Here is an 18,576-nt window from a genome sequence, read left to right as displayed (position 1 = left end):
TCAGTGGTCACTCCAGAGAATTAAAAGGCAGTTAATAACAGTACACATTTCCAAATAAAAAGATCCAGGTAATTTTCTTGGAGAATTTTTAGAAAAATTTGGTAAAGAAATTGTCTGGACCATTAATGTTAATTCTCAATAAGGATTGGAGCACCAGAAAAGCCCTAGTGAAAAGGAGGAAAGCTAATATTGTGCCAATATTTTAAAAGGCAATATTTTAAATGAGATGACCTGGACAAGTATATACCTGTCAGTCTAACATTTATCTGAAGAAAAATGATGACACAGTTGATATAAAACTCACTTAGTAAAGAATTAAAGGAGGATAATTAATGCTGATCAACATGAGTTTATGGAAAATGGATCTTATCAAGCTAACTTGACGGCTTTTATTGACAAGATTACAAGTCTGAATGATGATAGTAACCATGTTTTTTCAAAAAGTTCAGGCTTTTTGAGCTCATTTTGATGACCATTTAATTAGGAAAACTAGAAGGATGAAAAGTCAACATAGAGCATATTAAGTCAGTAAAAAAGGTAGCTAATGAAACATCTCAAATTAGAACTTTAAATGGAAAACAACCTCTGAGTATATCAATAGCACCTTGTACTATCTACCATTTAAAATATTTCTACATAAAAGGAAAAACAAAAGAAATTCCTATAATATAGTCTGAAGATGAAAAATTAGTTTCAGTGGCATGTTGTCAAGAGGACTGGCTGTTCTGTGTAACTTGGGTAATTTGGCCAGCTGAACATAAAGAAAGATTTATCTGAGCAGGGCAGAATGCAAAGTCCCATAGCCAGGAAAAGATAAGGCAATTCAGAGGGATTCCATGGAGGAGCCTATCTCAGGAAACAGAACTAGAGAAGGAGCTCTAGAGGTCATGGGAAATGAACAAGATGGACAGGACATTTCATGAGGATGATGAAAGCAAATCTGATATGAGGCTTTTTGCATTTGAAAATGCCACATTCCTTAATAATATATTGTGCTCACTTTCACAGCCCAAATTTCTAGAAAACATTGAACTGCTAGGGAGGATTAAAAAAAAAAAAAAAAAAAAAATCTGTGAAAGTGATTGAAGGATTGAAAAATCTACCTGGTAGTGTAACGCACAGGGAGACCAAAGTCTTTACCTTATCAGAAGGAGGATTATATATTGAAATGGCAACAGTCAAGACAAGCTTATAGAGGGAAGAAAACAACCTTTTTGAGTTCTAAAGGGAACTTTTCAGTGTTGCTGTTAGAGGCTGAGCAAGAAACATCTCTTTAAAAATAAGGTTTAGACTAGAAATAAAATGTAAATTGTTAATATTATTTCTTCTACTGGATCTCTAGGATTAATTACAGAATGATTTGTGGATTCCTTGTTTTTGAAAATTCTAAATAATGTCTGGAACAGTATTTCCCAAGTTTAGTTCAGTCAGAAATCAGCCCAGGGAAGACCCATCACCTGTTGCAGAAAGCTAGTCTGGGTAAACAAAGGGACTCCATTTCGCTTAGAAAGCCATTAAAATGTTATAAGGAAACATAACTTGTTTCTAAAAACATAACTTGGGTTATTCTTCTCTCTGATCTGTTGAATGATTTACAAGGCCACAGTAGGGTTTTCCAAGATCAGAGTCCAGAAGAGATCATTAGACCTGCTGCACGCCTTTTCCTTCTTACGGTTCGCTCTTCATGAAGCCCATTAATTCCCTGCGTGGCAAAGCGAGACCGCGTTAGGCACAGCTGCCTCCTGCAGCTTGGTATCCACGCCGGCTTCTTCCGTCCCGCGGCGACCGGAGAGGGGCGGTGCCGGCGTGGCGGGCAGGGCAGGGCAGGGCAGGGCAGGGCAGGGCAGGGCAGGGCAGGGCAGGCTGGAGCGCTGCGGGCTGGGAATCTGCGCATCCCTAAGCATCCTCAAGAGCGGGCGGCGTCGGGTGCCGTGTCTGTGCATGAACGCAGTGCCCTCTTTTGACGGGTTTTAGTTTACAAAGAGCATCAAGGTTCAGCTGCGGCTGAGCGCTACCAGAGCTCTTCCAGCTGCTCAGATCTTTGGACACTGGCAGTACGACGGTTCCTTCTCCTTCTTCTGTTTGCCTATCAAATCTCCGCCTTGAATATAAGCCATTTTTTAATCGCTCTCCCCCATTTTTCTCCATTTCAAAGACCATAGCCACACTTCTGTCTCAGCCTCACCACAGAAGAAAGCATCCTTCTGTTTGTCAAATGTCAGGATTTTAGATTCACTGGCAATCAAAATATTTGCTGAAAACAGAGCCTGTTTATTTCAGAATTAAAATATGTTAAAATAATTTGTTAAATAGATTACATTCAATACCAACTTGATAAATGAAGATTAAATTTGACACTGGCTTAAGGACAAGGCAACTTTTGAGAATATGAATAGCAGAATGCTTAAAAATATAATGTTAATGGATATGCATCCATGATTTCATGACAAGGAAGCAAATAGAAAAAAACAATGGTCACAAAGAATAATTTGACCTCCTCATTGGCCAATTTAAATGTGAGAAGAAATTCCAATGCTACGAAAATGATTTCTCCCTTGTGTTACCTTGCCCTAGGCAAAATGAGAACACATTTATTTTCCAGATGAGGTATATAAGAAGCAGAATGTTTAATCGACTTGCTAAAGGTTACACAAGTTTATAGGAGACAGATAAGAAAAATCTACTGTGAGGATGTCAAAAGTACCTAACACATGAAGTGTTTCAAATCTCTGTACTCAGATCTACTGAAATGTAGGATCAATAATATAAAATTACCTATACAATGCTTTAATGTCCACAAGTGAGAAAACATTGACTAAAAAAAAAGTAGTGATAGCATTATTAGACTCTTTTTTTCCCCCCAGAAAGACTAATAAGAGCACAAAAAATTACAGTGTTAGTTAAAAAAAAAAATTGTACAAACTGTGTCCACAGAGAGCAATGATAAGCCTTCAGGTTGACAATTTTGTTATCCATGTTCCTTTGTGAAGCAAGACAACATGTCAAGGAATTCCTCCTTCCCTCAAATTCCTATTTTTCCCATTCTCCCACAGAAGCTGGAGCAGTCCAAAAAATGCCAAAGCTCTTGCATCCTTAATGTCTCCCCAGCCGGGGTGGAAAACAAACTCAGCAGCAAGGATACAGTGACAGGACTTGGCTGCCATTGATCTGCCCAGAGCAGGCTTTTTGCTGCTCGTGGTGTGCTGCAGCTGGTGGCCCAGGAAGGCCAGAGACCCTTGGACACTACTTTGCTGATCTGTGGTCATACCCTGTGCTGCAGCCCACTGCAGGAGGTCAGCTGAGCACCTGGGTGCAGCACCTCTCAAGATACGTTCAGCATTCATCCTCATGTATAATTCACTATGATTTTTCACTAGCATTCGTAATGGCAGGTTATGTGATGGCTGCACTGTCTACAAAGTCAGTATATGACAGAGTGCCAGGGACACATCATTCTCTTCTTCAATCGAACAGCTTGCTAAGCTTCTCCATCCTATCCCCTTCACATTTTGAAAACTGGCTTGTCCTTTGCTTGCACACAAGAAGTGAGATTGCTACTACCATTACTTCATCCACTCATTACCAGTAATAAAATGCCCAGAATGTTCCCTTGCTGGTTCATGTTGCTAAGTAGAAATGACACATCACATTATTTCCAAAACCTAGTCACTTAGAATCAGTCAAGAAACTGAATACATTAAATGAATGGATTATCCTTATTACTGTTATTACTTACATCTCATCTAAGGTATGGATATTGTTGAATAAGAAAGTAAGATCTTATTATTTTCTTCACAGAAGTTCCAGTGACCCAGTACTTCTGTGCTTAGGGGAAAGGGAGACTTGGTTTCCAGTAGCCAGAGTGCATGACATGGCCTCAGATCCCCAGTGCAGGTTGGTAAAAATAATGGGTTTTGCAAATAGGAGCGAAGGACTTTTTCATCTTTGTAGCAGCCATGATGTATCACTAGGCTTCCCATTTCTGTTTTTCATTTCATTCATGAAATGATGCCCCTCCTAACTTATCTCACCCTCTGGCTAGTTGTTGTCTGGTGACTTTTACAAGTCTTAAATTCATGCCTGAAAGGGATAACACTGCTCCTCTCATTCAGTTAAAACAAAGATTTACTTAGAAAATGTACACATTTAAATCCACTTAATGTTTCAAATATCATTATTTTCAGTAGAAACTTCTTCTTAGTTAAATGGTTTTCAGGCATCAGACTATTATACGACAGATGATTTTGTCACTATGCAAAATGTGAAACCTGTAATCAACTTGTTATGGCATTTCACAAAAGTATGTGACAGTAAAATAAGTAAACTGTCATTTGGGCAATCAAGTCTTGAAATCCTGCAGGAGGTAAAAAAAAAGTACCTGACACTCAATCTTCATGGTAGAGATGATGTTCAAAAAATCATTTAATACTGCCACAGTCTTAGAGGTTTGGATAGAATTTTTATTGCAGTGTGCTTAAGCCTGTAATAATTTTGTATTATATTTTAATCACTTCTTTCCCCCCCCCAATTGATTTTTTCTGCAGATAATGTACATGCACATCACACAGTAAGGTCTGCTCTGTTAATGAGGTGTTGGTTAAATTGAAACAATATTTTCCCTTTACTATTGATGACAACATTATTAATTACAAAGCATTTTCAGACTAGTTTGATACGAGAATGGAATGCAGTACGTAGGAGCCCATGCTGATTTACTGGCACCTGGGACAGCCTGGGGAGATGGTGCTGGTGGCAGCGAGCTCCTACATGGCTGGAATGCTTGGGATGATGCGCCTCTGAGCCCACACTGTGCTGGCTTAACGGATTTCACATAAAAGTTTTATTAAGGGAAAGGGATACAGAAGCTACAGACCATAAGCCGCTTGTGGCCCTTCCTGCTGCTCTGTTTGGCCTGCGGCTTGTTCTTGCAAGTCCTTGTTCTCCCCTGTGGCTGTGGGTTTGATGCAGCAGGCTGGCAGCTGCAGCCCTCCTTGGGCTTCCCTTTTCCCCAGGTGCTCCCCCAGGCTCCGGGAAGGAGCAGGCTAGAGTCAGGCTAAAAACCAATTAATAAGTTCTGTCAAATCACAGGGAAGGCACTCTAGGGGACACAGACTTTCACCATTATGCTGCTGAAAGGCGTGTTCCCCTCTCGTCTCCAAAGAGCAGACATCCTGGGTGTATAGGCACCAGCAATGAGCTCCTATAACTGGAACTGTATAACGAACCTGTAGCCTCCTGTTTCCAGTCATTAGTGACAGTCACAGATTTTGGAACTGATCTCCTCCCAGAAATGAGTTATAGGAATAAAATTACACTTGATTATGAGAAGAGTGAAGGGAAACAGGGAAACCTATTTTTATCAGAGTTGGTTTTCTTGTTGTTGTTGTTTTGGGGTGGTTTTTTTTTTTGCCTTTTTGATTACAAACCAACTGGTGAAACCACTGTAACCCACAAGTTAATGTTTTGCATGGAATAACCTTCAGTGAAGAGCACTGCACAGCCTGCCTTTGAAGAAAATTGGTTTTGTTTTGACAAAGTTATGAACATTTGGAAATTACTCACTGAGCACACATAACAGGCCTTTTGTTAAGTCTAACTGGGAACCTAAAACCCGGTATTTCTGTGTGCACACAGCTGATTTTGCTGCATACTAAAGCTGCAGGGCCCCAAGGACAGGCTTAGACTGGACTCAAGAAGACCCTGAGCATTTGACACAATGAGAGCTCAATCCTGTGGCTCACTTTGAGTCCTCTTGATAAAAGAGATTAAACAGATAAAAGTGGCATGGAGAAAGGAAGTTTGCATGGACAGATAAGTCACAGAACAGGTGGAACTGGGTAACAGTGACAGAAATAGACATATTTACTTTAAAGGTACTTAGAAGGCAAAGAAGTTGAAATTCTTACTACAATGAGAAGCTATAGGAGAAGGTGTTCAAAAGAAAAGGGATCAGGGAATTTTGGGAAGCTGTTGGAGTCCATGAAGATTGTCATTTTGGACTCTGTCACTACTGCCCACATTTTCCTTAAGAAACCTCCCACTGTAATGAACAACCAGATCAGTTAAGGGCACAGAGAGAGAACTACTGTTTGCTTCTTCTCAAGAGTCTACATGAGTACAAGTTTCCCTTTCTGTTAGCTTCCCAGCTCCCAGTCTCAGATAAAGAGATACACTGTTCTTGCCACTGCCATGTGCTATAGGATGACCCTGCTTGAGCAGGGAGGTTGGACCAGATGACCCACTGTAGTCCCTTGCAACTCTACCCCTTCTGTGATCCTATAAATGTAAGCATGATATGCTGAAGAGGTCAAGAAAGACTGTTTGAGTTCAGAACTATTCTGTGCCACTTGCTGGACATCTCTGCTTTCTGAGTCTCAGCTGTCCCACAGCTTTGTTTATTCTCAGGTATGGCTATCCCTAGTAGTTGCCTCCTTAAATCCTGAAGTGAGCATGTTCACTGTGTTTGGTGTTCCTCGTGACCAGTGATTTGACTGGTCCATGCTGTTTCTGACAGGACAGAGGCTGAAAATTAGAAGAATGTACTTATGGAGCAGAGGACAAACACTGTCATCTTTGTGTGTGTTTTGCTTCCCTGTGGAGTGCTCATTACATTATAGGAATTTTAGGAGTCATAACTGATCCTTTGACAGTTTGCCAACTATTTTGACAAACTTGCTTATAAAGTGAGAGCAAACTACATGGGGTTCTAAGCTTCCAGAGAGCTTTCAGCTTTACAGGATATTTGTGCTGAAAACAAATATCCCCATGTGCTCAGGAAACCCAGCGACATTCCTCCAGTTCGTAACTGTTGATATCACTGATAAAACTACCTCTGTTAATGGGCAGCTCAGTAAGAGTGACCTGGTCTAAATACAATGTCAAGGTGGTTGCTGATGACACAGCAATTAACAACCTTTGGAGGCTGACTGACACACCAGATCTTGACACATAATTTCCCATCAACTTGGTGTATTCTGAATGCTTTTAACAGCAGAGGAAGGCCGGATCAAGTCACTAAGTGCAGACGTTCCTCATCATAATGCTGGGCAGAACCAGTTCCCTGAAACCAATTAATATTTTTTTCTAAATTGGACCAGTCTTGCCCTTCTTTTCCTGCCCTCACCCTCCAGCTCCCAGCCTCTGCCTCGGATCTCTCCCAGTCTTCCGGGTCAGACCCTTCTGATCTGCCTCCGCCTGTGACCTCTGCTCAGGATGGGAGGGACAGCGGGGCGGTGGTCAGGTGGGGGCCGGCGTGTCCCCGGCGGTCCCGGGGAACTCTCCCCGGTGCCGGCAGCAGCGGAGGCAGCGCGGCTGGGGCGGCTTCCCCTGCACCGCCGCCCGCGGCCCGCCAGGCGGCAGCAGCGCGCACCAGCGCGGGGCTGCGGTCGCGCCGGCTCCGCTCCGCGCCCGCGGCCGGGCCCCGCTCCCCTCCCTTCCCCTGCCGTGACCGCAGGCCGGGCCGTGTCCCGCCGCCACACAGGCACAGTCCCTCTGTCAGGGTGCGGCGGCGGGGCTGCGACGGGCGCCGTGCGGTGCGGGGGAGCCCCGGGCAGGGTGAGCGCGGAGAGGTGTCCCGCCGAGACAAAGGCGCCCGGGAAGGTGCAGCCGCGCTCGCCGCGCCCGCGCAGACAAAGCGGAGGCGCCCCCCGCCGCTGCGCCGCCCCTCCGCGCTCTCCCGCGGCGGAGCCCCTGGGAGAGGGGTTCCCACAGCTGGGGCTGCCTGAGCCCTACCGGCAGGAGGAGGACGAAGGCGGGCGGGGGAGCAGCTGTGCCGCGCCGTAGGCAGGAGTGAAGCCGCTCTGCGAGCGTGAACCGAGCTCAGCGCCGCCGCCTGCCTCGCCTCCTCGTCCGTCCGTCCCTCCCTCCCTTCTCCCCTCCTCCCCCCGCCTCCCCCCGCCGCAGACGGCTGCGAGCCCGGATGGTTTGCGAGCGGAGTTGAGGGGGCAAACTTTGAAGCCCAGATGCCTCTGGGGCTGCGCGGCAGAGCGCGGCTGCTCCTGCAGGCACCTGCCGCCGCCCTCCCCCCGGCGCTGCCGCCCTCCGCGGGGGCGGCCGGCCCCGCTGCCCGCGACCGGCGAAGCGGCGGGCGCTGCGGCCGCGGCTGAGGGCGGGCGGGCGGCGGGCGCGCCCCCATGCGGGTCCCGGGCTGGGGCGCGCCGGTGGCAGGCGGGAGCCGGGCGGCAGCCGGGCGGTGCTCTCCCGCCGCCTGAGTGGGCGCGGCGCGGGACGGCGGCGCGGGGTGCCGGGAGCCATGGGCTATTGCAGCGGCCGGTGCACGCTGGTGGCCGTGTGCGGCGCGCAGCTGGTGAGTGGCGGCGGGGGCGGCCCGCGGAGGAGGGGGGGGGAAGGAAGGCGGGAGGGAGGGAAGGAGGGGGCGGCGGGGCGGCTCCCCCGCTGCCCGGAGTGGGGGCCCGGGGAGGGGCAGGGTGGGAAGGCAGCGCCTGTGCTTTGGGCGAGGGGGAGGACGCGGGGGCCGGGATGGGGATCCGCGCGAGGCGGCAGGGTGGGAAAGAGGGGCTGTGTTACAGGTAGTTTGGCGGGGGCTCTGCCAGGGAGGCTGCGGTGGGCGCACGGCGGAGTTAATAAACTCGGGGAGTTCTCCCAAGCGTTGAGTCAAGTTGGTACCTGGTTTCCTTTGACTGGCCCTATGTAAGGAAGAGACGCGTGTCAGGGGTGATGCGCAGCTTGCAAACAGTTTGCCATACAGGTGTGTGTCTGTGTGAAGTTGTCAGGCCTGAGCTCTTCTGCAGATGTATTTCTTCCTTTTTTTTTTTTTCTTTCAGACTTGTTGTCCAGTGTATGTTAACACTGTATCATTATGTTGCTACAGAACTCAACCATATATTTATATTTACCTTTGGAGGAGACGTGTGGCAGCACTTGTAAGCTCAGCTACCAGCGAAACTAGACTGAGTTTAAAAAGTAGGCACTGAGATACAATACAAAAGAAGCTGCCTAAAAATAAATATGCTTATCAAGATGGTTAGGCTGTGCAATTGTATTGTGGCACTGTGAAAGAGACTGGGGTTAAAGTTAAGAAACTTACGTCCCTTCTTGTAATGTATATGTAGATTATTTCACTGTTGTGAAATCAGATACATGCTGTAAGAATTCCTGTGGATTTGGGTGCAATGACACAGAGATAAAGACCTATCAATGGAATATGCTCTATTTCTTATTCTCATTATATCGAATGTTCATGTGCTGGCAGAACAGGTGCTGGAAGCACCTTTGTTAAGCAGTTAACCTTATGGCAGAAAGGGAATATTTCATGTTACTCCATCCCTCTAGCTCTTACTGAATAGTTTTACTGAGGAAGTGTAAGTCAGTCAATAGCAACCAGCATTGTTGCCAATTTCTTTCCTGCAGGCAGGTACTAAGAGAACTACAGAAGAAGAAAAATAATAGATTTCAGGAACCAAATCAGTAAAACAGTACATAGGAAAGAAAGATGTGCTAGCAGATCAGAAATTTGAAATGCCTGTGATCTTTTTATCGGTTGTCATCAACCCTTAATTGTTTTGTACTCTGGAAAACATTTTATTTGTGTATGCTGTTCTCCACCTAAGTTATCTAATTCTTTGTAACTGGATGTATCTTCTCAGACATGATTTATTCATGAATATTGTCTAAAAAAAAAAATCTTGAATAGTAGTAATAGTAGTAGTGAATCCTGTGTGGAATGGTAGGAATGTAGCCTTTTCCAGCATATTGGAAACATAAAATTAATGACTGAAGTTCTTCAGATCCATTTAAGTTTCAGAGGCTTATTTTTTTTTTCCCTCCAAAGGGAACAAAAAATGGTTTAAATTGTGCCTCTTACAGAGCTTTTTTTTTTTTAAATGCATTTAACAACCAGGAGATTATGATGACTACAGAATGTGAAAAGATGCTAAATTGTTATTGTTTTGAAAGTCTGTGAAGGAAAACATATTTGCTAACTCATGGTAACAAAAAAATGCATGCAGAACTCATAAAAACATCAACAGAAATGCCCTGTAGGAACGTATCAGCAGGTGGATGAGCAGGTAAGCTATGCAGAACTGTAGCATTACTTTCTACATTAAGCTTTCTACAAGTGGTTGTAAACTAAAGGCTCAAATGAATATATATTTTAAAAATAAATGCTATTTTCCGGAGTAGCTTAAGGAAACGTTTAACAGAATCATAAACTGAAAGCTAACTTGAAAATTTTTATTGGGCAAGAAAAGGATGTGCTAACAGCAACGCAAACCTCTGAATCACACTTGGCCTATGTAATGACATTTAAATAGGTTAAAAGCAGGAATAATCATTTAAATGAGAAAAATGAGATGGAATGGGAAAAAAATACACATTTTATTAAAATCACGTGTCATATTCCTTCATGTGCCATATACCATCAGATGGGAATAGGTTATGAGTTTTAAGTCAAGGAGATTTAAGTCTCCTCAGTGGGCCCATGGGTGATTAATCGATTGTCAGTACTTTTTTAGGTAAAGACTGTGTAAAGGAGCAAATGCTGTCAAGATTCATTCTAGAATTAACAGCCACGTTACTGAAGATGCAAACCAAAACCAAAGGATCTAGTAGTTGTCTGGCCTGAGGAGATGGGTGTGGGAAGTGTTTCCATGCTGATAACCATACCTTAAAAAAAAAGCCTAAAATTTACAATGTGAAGATTATGTGTTACTGGTACCTGGGATTCTGTTTTAAAATGGTCATATTTGAGTAGAAAGTATACTTTTGTTTTGGGGGGGGGAAAAGTTGGTAAGAAGAAAGGTTTCTTTCATTTTTTTAATGTAAATATGTTCTTCCATCTCTACAAAGCTAGGGTGTGGTGATCTAATCGGTCTTTGTGGGCACTGCACAACAGTATTGTGGAATACTGCAGTCCATTAGAGAAGCTGTTGCATATTGTACGTATATAAATGACGTAGATGTGGGAAATGGTTAAAAAAGGTGGTTGTTTCAAATACCAGTGCAGGAGTGGAGCTACATTAGCTTGAGAGACCCTGCACAGAAATATTTTCATAAATGCATTTTAAGTGCTCATAGTTAAGGCAACATACTGTATACCATCAGATTATCAGAAACCTCAAGGAATGCTTCTGCTCTCAAGGGCATACTGATCATTCCTCTCTGCTTATTAACATACATATACCACGCTGTTTGCGCTCTCATTTGTGCTATGGAAAACAACCTTTGACAGCTCATTTTCCTCTGCATTTGTAGCCAATGAGAAAAATTAGCAGCAAGTAAGAGCTAATTTTGCTCATGTTAGGAACAAGGCCTTGCCTTCTGTATACAAAATTTGTTATCTCAAAAAAATATATATGTATATATTTTTTTAAGATACTACTTTTGGTCTCTTTTGTTCTTTTCCCTTCTAAAGAGAACCATGAGCATAGGGACTCTGGTGGTTTTTTGTTGTATGGTAACTATCCTTTTTGCAATAAAAGAATTCTCTGCTATTTCATTTTGTCCTTTAAACCTCTTTGGTTTTGGGTGTCTCCTTTTCTATTAATAGCTTGCATCAGTAGCACTAATATCTTGTTGCCTGGCCTTTTTAATAGCAAAAGCAGCAAAGTTGAAACTGCCAAGATTATTGTGCTTTCTGGAAGTCTTCAAGAGCCCCACAGAAACCAGTTTGAAACTTTCTTCCTTCCCACTGTTGCTTGGGAAAACTTGGAGCATGACAAAACAGTCAAAAGTACAGCATGTTTTGAACTTAGAAGGTCTCCCCTCCAAGTGCAGTGATGAGAAAGGACAGTATTTCATAACAAAATTTTCAGTCCCCAGTAATCATTTCCTAATTGTTTCTATCCATCAGACAAAGATTGCCATACTCCCAAGGCTAATTAGATAACAGATAATTCAGCATTTACACTCCCTTCTCTCTGAAATTCATCTGAATTCATTTATATAATTATTTATGTGAATTTGCCAGTTCTCCCTGTTTTCTTTTCTTTTTTTTTTCCTAAGTAAATTGTACTGCAGTTCAGATATTCCAACTAAGTATTAAAAACTATACAAAATTTGTAAACAAGCCACATATATATATCCAAAGGGTCAGTTAGTGATTCTGGGGTACTCAACCTGATGCTCTAAAGAAGCATGTACTATAATGTACATATCCCTGAATCTCTAAAAACTGGTGTCTTCCACAAACTTCAGTGTATGATGTTTGTAATCTCTCCTTTCCCTTGCTGATACCTCACAGCTGGGGTCGTGAGCACACGCATACACAACCTTGTGGTGACTCTTTGTGAACTCATCCTGTTACAGTTCTGGCTGGTGCCACTGTCCAAGTCTGTCATGCTGGCCAAGCAGAACAAAAAAGATGCAGATTTGGTTGCTTTTGCTAAGAGGCCAAATCTTTTGGCTACTGAAAAAAATGATCAAAATGCTGATGGTTTGTATAGAATGTCCTCGCTCTGGACTCTTCCACAAATGAATAATGCTAATTAAGAGAAATCCTTTGTTTCAAAAACTGTTTCAGCTGAGGTAATTTCTATATGTAACTGTGATACTGGTATCCATAAACACATATTTAGTGGCCCGTCGGACATAAAGATACATATTTGAACTGCAGCAGGTAAAGTGGTGGAACCCAGGAAGTGAATTACATACAAACTAGTATGGGAAGAAGTATCTATCATTTTCATTCTATGACAATGCCCATGAGAGATGCCCATAATCTATATTGCACACTTGATATAAGACTGAAGAGTTTCTTGTACTCTTGCAATTCTCCTTTGCATTATTGAAAATCGGCAGCTGTAACTACAGAGAACAGAGCATGGGACTTGGAGAAAAAGTCTGCCTTAGTGATCAGTCCTGTAAAGTTCAAGTTTGCCTTATTAAAATATGAATAGCAAACATTCTTATGCTCGTTCAAACACTTCAGAAGTGGTGATCATGACAGGCTCTAGTCTATATCACAAATCTAGCTACACGGCTTAATGCAGTTTAATACCTTGAATATCCTTACTTGGGGAAAACCTCATGTTTTAACAGTTTAGAGGTTGAATTGTCTCAGGACTTTCAGAGAGTGAAGTTTGCTGGATTAGCACTCAGGTCCCACTGAGAGCAAAGCAAAGGCAGTCACAGAGGGTACTCCTTAGAAGTAGCTATCCTGAAGTATTATGCAATAAAGAACTTATTTTTGTTAATATAGGGTCTTACACCATGCACAGTGTCAGGTACTTTGCCATAGCACACCAGACTACGTAACTAGTGTATATAGCATGTCCTTTTATTTTCATTTATGTTAAAGGGAAGCGGTAGTGAAAATTTTGGACTTTGCTTTTAATTGCTGGGTTTTGGGGAAGAGTTGTTTTTCTTTTTGTGTGTGTGTTTTGATTGTGTTTCATTGTCACTGCTGCCAATGGTTTTCTATAGCAGCTTTAGGAGAGAAGCGTCTGTGATGGAAAATTCTGATGACATGTACATGTTCCTACATTTTCTGCTAGCAAAAGGGAAATGAAAAACGTGGGCTTTTCACGTGGAATGGAAAGTGATGTTGTTGCTTTGCTTAGCCTGTGGATCTGTAGTTTTATTAATCTGCAAAGAATAGAAAAAATTGATTTCTGTGTTTTGGATAGTACTTATATATAAGTGCTGCCTTGGAAATTGTGACTATGTCAACAACTTGTGTCTGTCCATTCTTTAAAGTCCTGCTTCTTGCTTTGTTTCAAATTTGATAGGAAAGTGAAAGTTTCATTGTATCCAAAAACATGTGATCCTACTAGCAATGAAAAGGAAACAGTCTGTGAATAGCAGACTTTCAGCAGATGTGTGTTTGAGAGCCATTGTATAACACTAAAGAGTAGATTTTGAGGTGTTGCTGGAAATAGATAAACCAGAAACTTGATCATGAATTCAGAGAGCTAACATCTCTTGTCATGAGAAAATATGTAGCAATGTTTTTAAATTTGTGCGATTTTGATAGAAAAATTAACACTTTTTTGTTTATTCTGTTTTTGAGATAAAATAGCGATAATTCATAACCAAACTTTTTTTTTCCTTATAACTTGAGCTCGAAAAGGGTGATGAATGCAAACAATGGATGTCAGCAGTAACAGTCCACTGTTACATAATTTAATTTTAGTGGCTTGACATTTGCTATGAATGGTACAGTATTATTTTTCATAGACATGTGGATATATAATAATTGTGAGTAACCTGCGATGCATTTCAAGAAAAGCAAAGTATGTTGTTTTAAGTTACAGGGGTAAAAGATTTAAGACCAGCTGAATAACAGTTTTAATTCACTGCTTTTTGAAGCTGAACTCCTTTAGAGTTTGGTTAGCAGACTCAACATTCCAATACTCTGGTATTTGGTAGAAAGGAAAGGTTTAAACAGATTGAGAAAAGTTGAACAAACTACCTGATTATAGGCACCTAGAATATCTAGCAAAGTTATTCTTCTTGTATAGCCATGGAGAAAATTTGTGACAGTAGGAATTAATTTCATATTGAAAGAGATTTGAGCTAGCACCTTGAACAATGAGTGTAGGGTGTTGTGGGTTTTTTTAAATTTTTTTTTCTGTTGCTTTACAAAAAAGCACTAAGTAAGCATTTTCAAAAATACACTAGAGGTTTTCTCTAGTCAGTCTGCAGTCAATGGAGGGAAGTATCTCATTTTGTAGTTAACAGAAAGGAACAGGTTCTATGGTTCAAAACAGAAACATAATATTTTGAGTTGGTAGTGACTTTACTGTCCTAGGCTAGGCCATGAGAATGTACATAGTGCAAAGTGCAGCAGATAAGGTGTGAAAACTAGTACTTGGTGAGTTGTTACAGAAAAGAATCTAAATCCATATGGGATCTTCTCAATGTTTTGGTGCATTTGATAAAACAGATGTCAACATCCAGTTTCATTCAGCATGAAGTTTTAGAAGCTCCCCTGGACTTAGGGACTGGTGAGATTCAGACAGTATTTGCTCTGGAGGCTAGTGTCAGTGAACTATATGTGTATCCCAGTACACTCCAAACTTTGGTTTTGGTCCCGTTGTCCCACTGAGCTCAAAAGATTATCCCAGGTGTAAAATGCCCAAAGAGACAGCTGTTTCCAATAGTGTTTTGTAAAAGGTATGTCAGAAATTTTGAATTTTCACAGTATTTTACTTAAGGTCCTGAATTTCAGTGATATTTCTATGGAGAATAACAGTAGTGAGTATTTTCAGATTTGGATGAGGACAAGAGTGTTAATGATCTAACTAAATCAGAATAATTTCTCTAGGCTTCCCTGCGGTCAGAAGAGGGGATCCATCAGGGAATAGGTCAGAGTGCTTAATGTTGTTTCTTGGCCTAAACTGACCATTAGGATTGTGCCTTAAGTAAAGTGGTTTTTCAACTAGAGTGGGCTTTTTGGGAGTGGGAGAGAGAAGAAAAATCACAGACCCATTGTATGATGTTAGTAATTCACAGTACTTATTATTTATATTTTCCTTCTGCTTGCATTTTCTCATGTTATTTTAGTGAGGAATTTTTGATTTTAAGGGCAACTGTGATCTATAGATTGAGAAATACTGTTTTGGAAAGGTATTTGAGTCTTCGTTGGCTGTCAGGAGAAACTAAGGAGCCTGCTTTCACTAGAACAATGTCAGCCTTTGTGCATACTCCCTTATGATCCCCTAAAATATGATGCTACAATCACATGGATAAAACCAATTTATTCTCATTTTGGGGTTTGGATGATTTTCTGTAGCTTCCAACAGGAGTGAAGAAGACAGGGAGCATTGTAAATAATGTGCAATCAAAAAGAATGTGCTGAAAATTCAATAACTTAAAAGAATCAGATAGTTTATTATTATCTAGATTAGTCTTCATTTATTTTTTTTTATCACAGTGAGTGAAAGTGAGGGGCTTTTGAGTGCTACCTGACTTGTAAAGTAGAATGGGCACAATAGTTGAAATGACATTTTCTTGCCCCTGTGGCAAATAAACATTTCACAGTTCATTATTTTATGTCCTCTCCCCAGTTGTACATGTACCAGCTGGATGGCATCTGAGAATCATTTAAGCATTTTATCATTCTATAACCCTCTGATGGAAATGACATTTAGAAGAAAAATTACTGATTTCTGTGTTCACTAAAAAGTAAACATGCATAGCTAATGGTTCTATTCACCACTGATCATACTTATGCATTTTTAATAAAAACTTGATTTTAATTCATACATAACTTATGAGAAATGTTTATCAGTTTAGAGATCTGCTGATTCCTACTTAAATGTTTACATATCTCTGGATACCTTTAAAATATCTTTCATTTGATGCTTGGATTAAGGTGAATCTTTATAGACAAGTTGCTTCTCTGCTGCCTATGTAATGATGTAAAGTATATAGGAAGTGCTGATTATTATACTGATTGCTGAAAACAGTAAAAAAACCCATTTATTTGACATAAATGAATCTCATATTTTCCTATGCTGTTTGAAGTAATAGCTTTCTGATATTGCAGTTTGGGGCAGCAGTGTGTGTGTGTGTGGTGTTCTTCCTTTTTTTTTTTTTTTTTGTATTTGGGATGTTAGGCATTATCTCTAGTGGCAAGTCACTAGTTACATGTAACTGGCAAGTTACCAGTTATGTGAATAGGAACAAGAAAAGTCTGTCGTATTCTATATTCATACCATAACAGATTGAGTTCTGGTTTCCTCTTCACCCTTCTTTTCTTATGAAGGAATTCTCATTAGCGGAGCTTTGTACAGAAAGTAGCATGTGAGGTTATTTCTAAGAGGTATGTTGAAATGATGATGCCTGTCATTTTTATACATTACATCACCTTTCCGAAGACAAGAAATGCAGGACCATTTGGAGATGGTGGGAGAGAGACTCATGCTTCTCATTCAAACATGTAATGAATAGGCTCTGAACCACCCTCTGGAAATGGCTGCCTCTTTTTATCAACTGTATAGGCCACTCTTCTGCATGCACCTTTATTTACTTCATTATATAGTTAACCCTGCTTATTTTTGATGATATCTTTGTACTAAAGACAATTAGATAGACTGTCAAACTCTTTTTTTAGAATTCAAGCAAGCATAATTCAATGATACATAACATTTCTTCTGGATGAATGGAAGTCATGCTAGGGGCCTAGAACAAGGGTCAGAGGACTGCCCCTGTGCACCTTGAGGAGCATTTGCTGTCACTCTGAGTGATGCTGCAGGAGTGAATCAAATTGGTGTACAAGAACAAGATAGTAATGAGAGCTAGAGGGTCTTGAATCTAAGGCACTGATTAATATATGTGTAAGAAAGCTTAACTGTCTTAGGAAATGATGTCATTCCTCTCCAGGTGACTCATAGTATGGGTCAATTTACTAATTAAAAATTCCTTTAAACTTCTTCATAGACAGACTATTAACTGGCCCTCAACAAGTATATAGTTCTTGTTTGAAGATAAAAAGCTTTTGTGAGTAGAGGAAGATAGATGCTGCAATGTCTCTTTAGAACAATGCATGTCTCTTTGAAAAGCCATTCTTCAATAATTAAAAAAAAAGTAAAGTTTGCAAATTTTTGCCATGACTGACAATGGCTTCGCATTTTTCATTATACTCTGGTTGCAGTCTTTGTGGCAGGGTCTTCTATTACAGAGCACAGAAACAAAAGGAGAAAAAAACCCCTTGTGTGTCATCGGTGCCTTCACAAAGCCACAAATACATTAAACTCAAGATACTGTTCATTGTGCTCTTGAGCCACCAGTGACAAAGGTGCTGTGAGTACCACTGAATATGAGGGAGTCATATGTCATTACATCACTGTTCAAATTGGCAGAGCAAATAGCACTAAAACAAATGAAAACATTAGCAGCTAAAGGAATGCAAAACAGTAAGAGGCTTGCCTTAAAAAAAATAGAATTTAGATGTTATTTTGGTCATAAGTTATAAAGCTGATTTTACCTTTTTCCTGTCTTTTTATTTTATTTACTTTTAAGTTCTTGTCCATGCCCATTTCATACCCTTGAGGCCAGTTAGCTTTTCTTTTCTTTGACACTTGCAGCAGTCGTAGGCAGTGACAGCAGCTTGGTAACAAGCCAGATGATGGCACTGGTTGTGTTACGATATGGGCTTCAATGTATCCTGAAAACAGAGTTCATTGTCTTGGATTTTATCAGACTGGCTTTCCTGAGTGTGGAGCTGGCCGTAAATTTGGTACTTCTTGAAGGAAATCCACAACAAACTGGAGTTGGATGCAGTATTCAGCAATATTCCTAATAATGCCTATTTCTAATCCTGGCAACCTCTCAGACTATTTAGAGGGCCTTCTGTCTGGTACAATTTTTTTTTTTGTTTTTTCTTTCTTTTTTTTTGTAAATGAAAGCCATAACCCAGTGGTGGGGTCATAATGGCAGGGACAGAAGAAAAGCTATTGGCCTCAGTGACTGGAAGAAATGTCTGTTCTGCATTGTGCTAAACTGTGCTTTTTCAGATGCATAATAAAAGTTATTTATGGACACTGATAAAGTGGTATCTGTTGTATAATATCACAGATAGGCATAAGGATGATAACAAAAGGCAGCTGGTTTAGTAAGCTCTATTTGCTGCAGAAATGTGCTGTCCTTTGCGAATTGAAATAAAAAAAGAGA

General features: G+C 41.2%; 1 protein-coding gene across 3 annotated transcripts in view; it reads left to right on the top strand.

Moving 5' to 3' along the window:
• Positions 1-8,189: 8,189 nt before the first annotated feature.
• Positions 8,190-18,576, top strand: part of NKAIN2 (sodium/potassium transporting ATPase interacting 2) — a 531,845-nt gene continuing 521,458 nt past the window's right edge. For all 3 annotated transcript variants that reach the window (XM_069010855.1, XM_069010854.1, XM_069010853.1), the window contains exon 1: positions 8,190-8,305. In XM_069010855.1, coding sequence (XP_068866956.1) covers positions 8,252-8,305 — 54 coding nt within the window. In that variant the 5' untranslated portion in view covers positions 8,190-8,251. The remainder of the gene's footprint in view (positions 8,306-18,576) is intronic.

The sequence above is a fragment of the Aphelocoma coerulescens genome, chromosome 3 (assembly GCF_041296385.1).
Source record: "Aphelocoma coerulescens isolate FSJ_1873_10779 chromosome 3, UR_Acoe_1.0, whole genome shotgun sequence".
NCBI classification, from domain to species: domain Eukaryota; kingdom Metazoa; phylum Chordata; class Aves; order Passeriformes; family Corvidae; genus Aphelocoma; species Aphelocoma coerulescens.
This window is presented reverse-complemented; position numbering and strand designations above follow the sequence as displayed.